The sequence below is a fragment of the Notothenia coriiceps genome, unplaced genomic scaffold, assembly GCF_000735185.1.
Source record: "Notothenia coriiceps isolate Sejong01 unplaced genomic scaffold, NC01 NC01_scaffold00037246, whole genome shotgun sequence".
Taxonomy (NCBI): Eukaryota; Metazoa; Chordata; class Actinopteri; order Perciformes; family Nototheniidae; genus Notothenia; species Notothenia coriiceps.
Genome location: NW_011369947.1, coordinates 26,509,920 through 26,522,683, shown reverse-complemented (window position 1 = coordinate 26,522,683; position 12,764 = coordinate 26,509,920). Strand labels below are relative to the sequence as shown.

At 40.4% G+C, this 12,764-nt stretch overlaps 1 protein-coding gene across 1 annotated transcript in view; it reads left to right on the top strand.

The window, feature by feature from the left end:
* The window catches only part of LOC104966567 (laminin subunit alpha-5-like), a 45,649-nt gene that overhangs the window by 10,349 nt on the left and 22,536 nt on the right, over positions 1 to 12,764 (top strand). Inside the window, exons 6-17 of the mRNA XM_010795750.1 lie at positions 5,194 to 5,310; positions 5,981 to 6,135; positions 6,301 to 6,430; positions 6,553 to 6,655; positions 6,786 to 6,899; positions 7,231 to 7,413; positions 8,383 to 8,525; positions 8,918 to 9,097; positions 9,551 to 9,690; positions 10,669 to 10,825; positions 11,345 to 11,478; positions 11,697 to 11,862. Of these exons, the coding sequence (XP_010794052.1) occupies positions 5,194 to 5,310; positions 5,981 to 6,135; positions 6,301 to 6,430; positions 6,553 to 6,655; positions 6,786 to 6,899; positions 7,231 to 7,413; positions 8,383 to 8,525; positions 8,918 to 9,097; positions 9,551 to 9,690; positions 10,669 to 10,825; positions 11,345 to 11,478; positions 11,697 to 11,862 (1,722 nt within the window). The remainder of the gene's footprint in view (positions 1 to 5,193; positions 5,311 to 5,980; positions 6,136 to 6,300; positions 6,431 to 6,552; positions 6,656 to 6,785; positions 6,900 to 7,230; positions 7,414 to 8,382; positions 8,526 to 8,917; positions 9,098 to 9,550; positions 9,691 to 10,668; positions 10,826 to 11,344; positions 11,479 to 11,696; positions 11,863 to 12,764) is intronic.

Below are 12,764 nucleotides of genomic sequence, written 5' to 3'. Positions count from 1 at the left end.
TGTGTGTGTGTGTGTGTGTGTGTGTGGTTGTGTGTGTGGTGTGTGTGTGTGTGTGTTGTTTGTGTGGTGTGTGTCCAGTTATAGTGGACATAAGCGTGTAAAGAGTTTGTTGTAACTAGACTAAGTCAATTCGTGTAACCACATTAGGGACGAGGAAATGTTGACAGAGACTAAGGAAGGCAAGACAACAACAAATAAAGGGTCGAGGGTGGGACCAACAGGAGGTCGCTAAAGAGTAACAACAACAACTAGAGGCCGCCCCGGGAGACCGGCACAACAAATGCCCGAAGCAAGTCCCGCAGAGCGCCTTCTAGGTAGTAGAGAGGCCTCTCCACCGTTCGCCGTCCGCCCAGACACACTATCAGCCAACCGCGTTACAGGCGACAACACAACAAGGCGACTGCCTGCAACGGTTGACGCAACCCACACATTGTGCTAAGGTCGTCGACCTCTCCTCCTGTGTTGTGGGGCAAACTCCCTACACTAATGTGGGCGTTATGTTAAGTCAAAACACACGCTAACACTACATTGCAGCAAACTAAAACCAAAATTTTTTTCCTACATGTAAAACTGCATGCGCGAAACGTTTCTTCACTTAGTCAAGTGTAACACTCATAACGTAAGTAATCAGAGAAAAAGGAAAGTCATGATATCTCACGACTCTGGTTATTTCAGGACGTAATCAACGGAAAATCGGGACGGGGAACAGATTTTAAGTACTAAAAAATTAACGCCAAAGCTTCCATTTAACGACCTTATTCTTATTTACAATAACGTTTTTATGAAGTCATTTATGTCAATGGAGTGAACACTTAGGTTAATTAGGTTGGTGATCTTTCATGTCATAGGAATACCCTGAAATGAGACAGCTCCCTCGTCCTGTTGCCATTGAATGTACATCAGGATTTTTATATATATTAGCCGTCAGTCGTGAGAAAACTGTCATTGTAGTTTTTTTCCGGTCGAACATTTCTAACAGAAGCTTCCTCACCTGAGTGTAAAGACCGCGGGAGCCAGAGAGGGACAGTTCGATAGAAGAAGAGGGCGCGTCGAGGACTTGGGAAGTAGAAGGAGTAGTACCGGACGTGGAGGGTAGGAGAAAGGAGAGGAGAGTCACAGCAGGACATGCGGTAGCCCACAATAAGTCGTTCCTCGCCAAGCGGTGAGTATGTTGCAAAGAATACTTTCCGTCAGTGCTAATAGTTGGTTAGTTTACCCAGACATCAAAACACTACTCTGTAATTGTGAGGAGCAACTGTGTGTCTCTTAACCAAGTCTGACTTTGTACAATCTATAAGATGACAGGAGGATTTCAGAGAACAACAACATATCGACTGCAAACTATGTAAAAACCTCAGGAATGGCAAATATAGGTACCAAGTTACACAACTTTTCCCTGTCCGGTCCAGAACGGCGAGACGACACACAAAATTACCACGACAACGGGTCCCTTGGTGAAACATCCAGTGGCGACAGCCGACGACTTTTGGTGGGTTTGCCTTATTGGTGGAATCAAGATAAATGTTTGTGTTGTAATTATTATTCTAATCAAATCTCGAGCAATTCCTCCAAACCCATCACCAAATCAAAGACTAAGTTTTCATCCTCACTTAACAGCGACTGCGTTCAAAGCAGACAATGGTTGTTCTTTTTTCTCATCTGTAATACAATAAAAGATTATCTTATGGGGTGGAACCGGAAGCGACGTCACTCACAGGTAGCAGACTATAATCGCCTAGAGTCGGAGCTCGTGCAGCGGGCTTGAGCCGACAGTAGGTCGCAGACGAACCAAGCGATACGCGTACCACCTTAGTACCCTTTGTGGAAATTATCACATAAATAAAGAAATAACAATCAATTATTTGACCTATAGATAGTTAGAATACACAGGAAACCGACGGGTTATAAAATTTACAAAACAAAAATTATAAAAAAATAAAATACCAAAAATTAGTGTGCTGCGGAAGTTAGGTTAGTCCTAGCTCGACGGCGATGACTCTCACTTTGACTCATCAGACGAGTCGAAAACCTCGTTGCACTCCGATCACTTCATAAAGCGAGACGACGACCCTACTCACGTGCCTAAATCGTTTATACTATTAAATCATATACTTACTATTTACACAAATAACAATTAAATGACAACTTATTACAATATATTAATAATAATTATTACGTATTCACTCCGAAAATTTTTACGCTTTGTATATACCAATAACAACGATACGACAAGTTCTTAATATATATAATATTCTTGGTCTTCCACACTTTTTAGTTTCAGTAATTTTATACAAAAATTTTTATTACAAATGACAACTCCATAATAACAAATTATACACACAATTCTTACAATTCATTGTCTTCTGTGTTCCTTCCATTACTTACTGTTTGTTTTCTATTTATGGTTTGTCAGAAAATCTTTATATTGACCAATAATTAATAATAATACACCATATTAGTTTTATATATAATTTTTTACATAATTCGACATACTAAGTAAACAGTATAAAAGGTAGTATTACGTGAGTAGTAAATTTTTTTTTTAAACGCTTGTCCCCCCCAAGGGGCGGTCTCGCTATACGATATACCCCAGGAACGCCGTACCGTTTCAAACCCTTTGAGACATGATAATGGTATTTCGGTTGTTTGTAGGTAGAATGTCGGTGTATTACACACACACACACACAGCTACACACACACACACACACACACACACACCACACATACACACACACACACCACACACACACACACACAACACACACACACACACACACACACACACACACACACACACAACACACACACACACAAAACAGAGAGCACACACAGCACATCTGAGTGTCACTCGCAGGAGGTGTCTGAACAACTCCAACACGTCGACTCGGTCCGGTACCCGACCGTAAGTCCGACGAGTCGACTCGCCAGTGGCTCACCTTAAAGCGAGCGAAGTAAAAAAGCTTCTAGGAGGTTGTCCTGCTACTGTGTCGACATGTGCGACGTCCCCTTTGTGTGCTGTGTGTGTGTGTGTGGTGTTGTGTTGTTGGTGTGTGGTGTGTGTGGTGTTGTGTGGTGTTGTTGTGTTCGTGTGCTGTCGTGTGTGTGTGTTGTGTGTTGTGTGTGTGTGTGTGTGTTGTGTTGTGTGTGTGTTGTGTGCTGTGTGGGTGTGTGTGTGTGTTTGTGCATTAAAGGTCATTTCTCTATATCTGAGAGATTCTTAGAATACAAGGCAATATGTGACGTCCGGTAAAAGAAGAGGCGTGCCTGTCACAATTTTTTGTACAAGGTACTTAGCGGACATCTGTACTTTAGTGTCCCAGGACCAACTATAACTTGTGTATTTGCCGATAGTTGACGACAAGTAATATCCCAAACTCTAGACAAAACGAGAATGCAAGTGTCAACGTAGGTCACCACGAGCGAGGAGGGTCCAATGCACTAAACGAACTCGTGTCCTCAGGTGTGACACAAAGGCACACGTAAGCAGCCCTGTCGCCGTTGAGAGGTCCGCCCACCACCCAGTGTCGCGGGAGGAAATTGTCGACGGAACGTGTGGTCCACTCCTCCCCCCGCAGTGACATTTTTCTGCCCTACCGACAACGAAAAATTCACAATTGGTTAAAACGTAGCGTCAACACTAATTTGATTCTTAGTGAGTCACCTTTGCTATTACCCTACTGAACTGTAAGACGCAATAAGTTACCAACGTAATTTGAGGTCGAACGGTTACTGTGTTGTTATATATCACTTATATATAACATATGTGTAGTTTGTATAAATAAAAAGGAATTTGCTATATAAGGACGTACAACAATACTTACGAACAACAAACGTAACACCAGAAAGAGGACTTACATAACATGCAGAGACAAACAAAAAACACTAAAACCCTAGGAACTCATTTTTCCTCATCGACCCATGAGAGAGTACAAACATGACATATTAGTGGTACCTTCTAAAAGATATCAGATAGGAAAAGAAAATACTACCAGGCACTGCAGGACTACGTGAGTGGGAACACGTCGCAACCCAGGCACTCGAGAGGCTCACAGGGCCTGCGTAGACAAACCTCGACCACGGCAAACTGGGCCACGGACCGTCCGCGTGACAGGCCAGACCTCCAGCGTGCCAGCAGTGCGTCGCGACGTCTGCGGAGTGTCACGTGCTCACGGCTGTCGCCTACGTGCTGAGCTTCGCTTGCCTCGACAGCCTCTCCTCTGTCTCTGTCGTCTCCGTTACTCCCTTCGATATGTTTAGCCTAGTATATCACACATGTGTTATAATCTCGTTTCAAAGGACGAGTAAACTAACCGGACGTAAAAAACCAACACCAGCATAAACACAATTTTCTTATGACTTTACAAAACAAAAAAGAACTTCTCGTTACTTAACCTACTATAGTTGTTTTTATTATACCCCCTTTAACTATAAAATCGTTTTAGGGTACAAATCTATATTTTGCAATTTACACAACTCTCTTTTTGAACTTCAAATGGAGGTGTCGCAGCGTCAGGCCACGGCCACTGAGGCGATGTCGCTGGGAAGACAACTCCCAGTGTACGAGCCACGCGATACCTTTCGTCAATGTAAGACGCACTTTCTTTTGTTTTGAAAATCTAGACGACTATGTGTAAAATGGAATTTTGTTAATGACTTTATTTTAAGAATTTATGAAAATCTGGTCTCGGAGAATCCTCTCTACCTTCACAATTACACATAAAGACAAACTAATCCTTTGCAAAAAAAACTAACTTGAGTGAACCACGCAACAAACACCGCGCTACCGCAGAGGCATCATTGGCCCCGCGTCTACAGTGTCGCGCGGGCGGCTCGAGCACGTAACGTCGAGTCATGTGAGCGGCCAAATCCTCCCACTGTCAGCCCACTTCTCGTACAACCGCCAGCAACAACGGCGACGTTACTGTGTGACCGGTGGACGACGGGTCGTGGTACCGCCAACGGGCATCATTGGCCCCCCGTGGTGACCACCCTTCTCTCGTGCAAAAAATTTCTATGGAAGCAGACGTCGTACGAGTCTAATTACCTATTATAATACGGCGCTCCCTTCATTCATGATTGTACAAAAGTCGTTGACTGTTTGTGTGTGTGTGTGTGTGTGTGTGTGTGTGTGTGTGTGTGTGTGTGTGTGTGTGTGTGTGTGTGTGTGTGTGTGTGTGTGTGTGTGTGTGGCAGAGGAGGGTAGATGACCTGGTGATGAAGCAGAAGGAGGTGGAGGATCATTTGCAGATGGCTGAAGATGACGTAGCGCATGTCAACGATGTGCTGTCCATGCTGCACGACTCCAAAGAGGTCAGAATCATTTATTGAATTCATTAACTTAATAATCTTATTTAAGTTCAACCATTTTTAAACCAATAATTATGCAATTGTCATTATGGCATCTAATATTGTTTTACATTTGTTGCAATTAATACAACATATCGTCATTGCAAACATGTTTTTTTTTATACATTTAAAATCAGCTCTTGTTTCTGATTCATTTTGAGTCGTATTTCAGTTACCACTTTTGTCCACTAAATCTCTGCATACCATTACTTTAATAAGACATATAGTTATTGGTATTCTGGGTAATATCTTTTACAAATTGTTGGGGAAAAAAATCTATTTGTGTTTGAATTGTATTTGTATATTTGCCAAATAAGAATCTAAATGCATTGCCAACTATTTTAGTTGTTCAGTAGATCGTCTTTTAGGGGGTTACGGTTAAGTTACATCTTATTTAAAGATTAATATAATATTTGGGTTTTCACATGTTTTATTCGCTATGAAAGAAACACAAGGTTCAGTCGGAATTAATGTTTTATACAAATATTATGAAATGGTTTTACAATTAATACATATTTTCTTTGTAATTGAAAATCAGTTAACCGTCTAGTTTTCTAAGATTATTTTTGTAATATTGATTGCTGATGCCAGACGTTGAACAGCGTCTCTTATACATATCAAATGTCTCTCTCAGGAGTACGAGCGCTTGGCGGCTCAGCTGGACGGCGCGCGGACACCTCTGGCAACTAAAGTGCAGAACTTTGCTTCGGCCGAATCCAAAATTCCTCTGGTGGAAGAAGCAGAGAAACACGCGGAGCTGCTGAACACTTTAGCCATGAACCTGACCGAGTAAGACACGAGTTCACTTTTTACCTACAGCATATATGAATCAGGTCGAGGAGGCAGACAAACAAGCTGCACTGTATGGCACTGTGGTGACTGAGCTCACAAGGAAAATCCTATCAGAAGTTATTTAAAAGAAAATTAAAGATGTCGATAATCTCTTCTCTGCAGTTTGGTTGCAGAAAGCAAGAAGGGGGGATTTGTGGATGTGACACATGCCTACAACAAGATCATCAACAGCATCAAGGACGCAGAGGAGGCCGCCAAGATGGCTGAAAAGGCTGCAAACGACACTATGGAGGTACAGGACGAAAACATATGTTTCCCTCTTGTACTGTATGAGCACATTCCCCATAAAAAGAAACTGTCTCCAGCTTTTTATTTGTTGGTTTTCTGACCTTTAATATTGGTGTATTTGTGTAGAACATAAAGAACCAGGATCTCAGTCAGATCGCAGATTCTCTGAGGAACCACAGCGTGGAGCTGAAGGACGAAGTGGAGAAGCTGGGCGATGAACTCAACAACGGTAAACACACAACTTTAAAATCAAGATATTCATTATATTGATTGATTTTTAAGGAATGTCAAGAAATCACGTTAAAGTAGAGTGTTGTATTCTTCAGAGTAGTTGAATTAGTTATTTTTCTGCTGCACAGAACTGAAGCCGCAGCTGGTAGACGCTGAGAGGCGACTGAAGGAGGCCAAAACCAAACAGCTCGACGTGATGAAAGACCTGGAGCTGGTTCAGAAAAACCTCAACTTCGCCTCAAGTAAGCATTTTCAACACACTCAGACATTTTATTACAATCAGCAGAAGCGCATCTTTAAAGCATCTTCAAATAGGTGCATTCTAACTTAAATGCAACCTCAGAAAATACATGTTCAGATAGCTAGGGTGAAAATATCTATCACTCTTTTTTAAGGCATATATTCAAACTCTTCCAAGGTTGTGAAGTGATGTAATGAACATGCGGAGGCAGTGACATAAATCATCCAAGCCCAATAACTTACATAGATGTAGCTTATCCATTGTTAGCTGTTTTTACGTTGTTGTGTTGTTTTGTTTTTTCATTTCTGCGCTTCTTTCTCTGTGACGATCAGACGTGAGTCAGGAGATCAGCGAGGCGAAGCAAGCGGCTGATTTAGCGAACACCACGGCCACACAGATCAACGATGCCCTGCGTCCCATTAAAGAGAAGCTGGACCAATGGCAGCAGACGTACGGGGACGCCAACGCCACCAACGAAGACATCAACAACGCTCTGATGGAGGCCAACAAAACCGGTAGGAGCCAGGGGACATAGGAAATATAAGAAACATAGATTATTAGCATTATTAGCATTTTACTGAGTGTCCTTTACTTTATTTATTTGTATTTGAACCTTTTATGCTCTTCAATATACTCCTTGGATAACTTTTTATTTTATTTGTTTTTATTATTTTCTCCTTATAGTATCGTGAAGCACCTTGAGATGACGTTGTTTTTAAAGTGTGCTGTATAAATGAAATTTATTATTATTATTATTATTATTATTATAAATATACAATTGACATTTGAGTAACTAACAATTAGTAACAGTTTTTTGTTTTCTTCTGTTAGTGTCTGTGCTTTTTCACCATGTTTCTGCGCATATACATCTAATTCAGTGTTTCTCAAACTTTTTCCTACCAAGGACCACTTAACCAATAAAAAAACACCTAACTCCACAAATATCCAAAATCAAATCGGTTTTCTAGAACAGATTACAAATCGCCTGGAAATGGTACAAACAAGTGGCAACATGTGTGACGAAGGGGTTGCTCTGGGCTATATCATGGAAAAGTGAAACTTAAGCTCGCTCCATTGCGGAGATATTCCCGCGAGAGTGCGGAAAATGTATTTATTTATTTTAAATGTGAAATGTTATCAATACTCACGGACCACTAGGGGGCGCTCACGGACCACCAGTGGTCTGCGGACCACACTTTGAGAAGCACTGATCTAATTGAATAAGCAGTTTGAAAATGTTTTCATGGGCTCTGAGAAATGTCCATGTTAAGTTCTGACACAACTATTCAATCATAAATCTGATGAACTGATAACAAAGATATATCATTCGTTGCTTCCTCAATGAAACACATGTAACTACTGTATTGCCATATATCAAATATTCATTAACAATCAAGTAAATCCAACACAATAACAAATGTCAAGTTATGAGTCGACATAAAGTCAAACCATATGTCTCTTAATGTAACTCTTTCTCTCTTCAGTGCACACGCTGGGTGATACTATTCCTCTGCTCATGAAGAAGTTGGACAAACTGCAGAACCACTCGGCGCAGATGCCAAACATCTCGGAGAACATCAGCCGCATCCGGCAGCTCATCCAGCAGGCGCGCAACGCTGCCAGCAAGGTAACAACACAAAGACACATCTCAAATGAACGGGGAAACCCTCATACAGTATGTTTCTCACTCCTGATGAGTATTATAACCTGTGTGTGGATTGGTGAATGCTGCCTTGTGTTGTAAAGCGTAAAGTGTTAAATCAAGGCTGAAGACTTTTCTTGTTGCCGCTGCTTTTAATTGAACTATTCACATTTTACACTGCACTGTAACTTGTATTCATGTACCTGTGTTATTCATTATTTGTAATGTTTCTTATGTGTTTTATGCTCTTAATGTCTTTCATTTTTGTAAAGCACTTTGAATTGCATTGTGTGGAAAAGTGCTATATAAAGAAACTTGCCTTGCCTTCGTATGTTGAAGCAGCCAGTCATGTTTTAATGCCTCTCTCCTCTGTCCAGGTTGGCGTGCCGGTGAAGTTTAACGGGGGGGCGGGTGTTCAGGTCCGAACGCCACACAACCTGGCCGACCTCGCCGCCTACACCTCCCTGAAGTTCTACATCACTCTGCCGGAGGCGGCCCGCACCCGTCGCCAGGACAACAGCGACAAACAGTTCATCTTCTACCTCGGCAACAAGGATGTAAGCATCACCAACACGGAGCCTATATTATGTGTCGTTAAATCAAATATAATAATTCCTAGAAATCATTCAAAATGTAGTGTAGGTGCAACCTGACAAAACAAGTGCATTCAGAGAGATTGAGGTTGAAAATGTACATTCTTTTTTTCATGACAATTACCTTCATAAGGAAAGTTTGATGACTTGAAGACCCAAGTTTACTCTTCCTGCTGAAATCTTTAAACAAACAATTCAGAAAAAAATTATAATTAAGGAGCTAATTGTTTTAAATGTTGTTTTTATTCTTGTTTAATTCTGAGATAGTGATTGCTCAATAACAGTACGGCATCTTTCCAAAACATTTCCTGGTTCATTCTTTGTTTTTTCAGTGATTAGTGAGAGTTTCTAAGAGGTTTTGATGAGAGAAAATAGGATGGTTTCTGTAGTTCACTGCTTCCTGTCTGGTGTTTGTAGTCCAGTAAGGAGTTCCTGGGCATGGCGTTGGTGGGGAAGAGACTGCTCTGGTACTTCAACATTGGAGGAGAAACTGCTGAGGTGCTGATGCCTGAAGAAGTCAAATCTAATGGGGACTTCAACAGCATCGTGCTGGAGAGGTACGATACACACGCTACAGTATATTCAATATTAACATGCATATATGTGATATGATGATGTGATTCTAGATGTTCACATGATGAGATAAGGACGTTTGCTCCAGCTTAAGTATAAATGTAAAAGAAAAAATGCATTTTCATGCTTGGATATTGTAAGCAATTTGCAGTATAGTAGTATATTTCCTTCCTTTTTACTGTGTGCGCCAAGTGGAAATGTACTTTTCTACAGTTAAACCATTGTAATAAGCGTTTTTTTAACACTAGAACCGCCAACGGGTCAATTTTACCCGCAGCTGTTTTTTGATTGTATGTAACTTTTTAAAATATTCAAGTCTCCCAGTCCGCGACTTTTCCTGAAAGTGTGTTATGTAGCACCCTCTGTTGTTAAAAATGGTCAATATGAAGTCAGATTGAAAAAATCGCCAACAATTTTTCCATTTATACCTATATCCGCCAGCGTAAACATGACGTGTTGCTATAGCAACGCCTTTTGTCTACTGCGGTTCCTTATAAATAGATAGATAGATAGATAGATAGATAGATAGATAGATAGATAGATAGATAGATAGATAGGGAGAGAGAGAGAGATTTGTAACTAAACAAAACACAAGTCTAACACCAAGCGTTTAAATCAGCACTGGTAGCGATATGTTATACTTCATGCTATCTGTACAAACTATATCATTGAACAGCTGAGAGTCCACAGATTCTATTTCTTATAAGTTTCATCCCTGTGTGATCAAAACTGTTCTGTATGATAAATAAAAGAACATTGTACCTTGAAAATCTATAGCGGGTAAATTTGACCCGTTGGCGGTTTTAGGTATACAGCGACCTCTTGCGGTTCTAGTGTTGGCTCTAACTGTTATTTCAGAATCGACTACATCAAATCATGATACGTGGAGACATGCACTCGCAGAATAAACCAACCTTTGTGTGCTTCCTAATTTATATCTATTTGTTTGTGGCTGATGGCAGGGTCCTGCAGTACGGTCAGATGTCGATGTCTTCAGAAGCGGAGGGAGACCCTCTGGTCACTAAAGCCTACAAGGAGGCGAGGGGGGATCAGGGTCTGCTCAACCTCCTCACCGACAACACTGTGTTCTACGTGGGAGGGTACCCCAAATCCTTCAAGGTGCGTTCATGGGGGGGCTAGACGCTTCTGTTGTCGGGTAGTTGTGTTGTGCTTCACCGCTACTCCTCCATTGCATCATAGTCGAGGCCTATGACAGCGTCAACATTAACATAGTTTTTACTTGGTTCGTGTTTGCACTGAAAAATGTGGATGTTTTATATTTAGTTACTAAAAAAGGCCATATCAAATTCTAAATAGTATCTTTTAACACATGTGTTAATAGAGGACTTTTTGTGCCCTTATGTGGGTTATCATTAAATCTTATAATAAAACGCATACAAAAAATTCCACTAATGAGAGAAAAAAAAATATATAAATAAAGTAAAAAATACAGAAATAAAAACCCAATTCAACGATTATAAAAAACGAAATAGAATCTGGAAAATCTATCTTTTAAAAAGCACAACAATGTTCCCTTTTCATTCGAGGAAGCATTAGGATAGTGTTGATGTACATTTTAATAATATATTCAAAGTATCCAATTCTTTATTTATATTTTTTATTTTATTCTTTTTTTAGCCCCCCGCTGAGCTCGCTCTGCCGAACTTTAAAGGTTGCATCGAGCTAGATACGCTCAACGAGGAAGTGCTGAGTCTGTATAACTTTGAAAACGTCTTCAAACTCAACACCACCGATGAGAAACCCTGTGGCAGGTCAGTGTCAAGTGGTCATTTGACTTATTTAACTGAAATATTTGTTGGATGTTGGATTATTCTATTCTGTCTCAGTAACAAAAAAACGTTTGAGTTAGTAACCGCTAATCTATTTATAAGACAATGACTTCAATGTTTTCTTTCTTTTACTTCTGACTAATCTCACTCTCGTATTTCCCTCCGTGTGAATCACAATTGATTAAAATTGCTGAAAACAGGCTGAAGCCGGTGCTGACTCAGCCCTGGGTGAATGACGCGGCGTATTTCGACGGTACCGGCTATGCTGAGATCACCTTTTCTGAAGAAGCGTCTCGCATTCAGCGTTTCGACCAGGAAGTGAAGCTGATCTCACACAACGGCATTCTGCTCCTGCTGCAGAAGGAGGTAAACACTTTACTCATTCTACGGCCAATTCGACTGTTGTTAAAAGGTTGTAGTGGGCTCATTTCTAAAGTAAATGTACGCTAGCCAATAGAAGTGTGAGTAATACAGGCAAGGTAAACCGCCAAAAGAAAAATAGGGCCTCTTTAATAGATTCATAATCAAACACAATGTGTATTACAAATATTGACACACAATGCTGAGGTGCATCTCAAATCTATTTAAACATTGTGTTTTTAGCCTTAAGATAAAGTATAACACTTTGTTGTGGTATAAACAGTTGACCTGCAATCTCCCCCTAAAAATCGCATGTCCCGCCCTAAAAAGGCCTCTACTGTAAGGGTTATGCTTTCATTCAGCAAACATATGAGACATTCTTATGTATTTTGGTTTGTGCCGGGCTGTAAACTGTGTCAGCTACATAGTTTCGGGCTGTTTTGCGTGCGTGCAAAAGTTGTTGTTGTGGTGTAAACGGCAACAAATATGGATTAAACTAGGGCTGCTCAATTAATCGTATTTTAATCGTATTTTCATCGCGATTACGATTATGGCTTGCAACGATTACGAAAACAACGTAATCGAAATAAAACGATTATTTTTTTATTATTATCATTACTTTTTTTATTATTATTATTATTATTTTTGGGGTTTTTCAGTTGAATTATACTTAAAGTTCAGGGTAATCAAGTGTTAAAAACATACTGTTCACATTTTTTTTCTCCAATAAATGGATGTTTTCAAAGTCAATGAATAATCGCATTTAATAATCGCAATTACAATTATTGACCCAAATAATCGAGATTANACGTTAACTCACGATACCAAACAGATCATGCATTTTAGCCATTCCTCATTTCGCTCAATTTAACACATTCTTTGCATGGGCTGATTCCGTGAGAACAGCA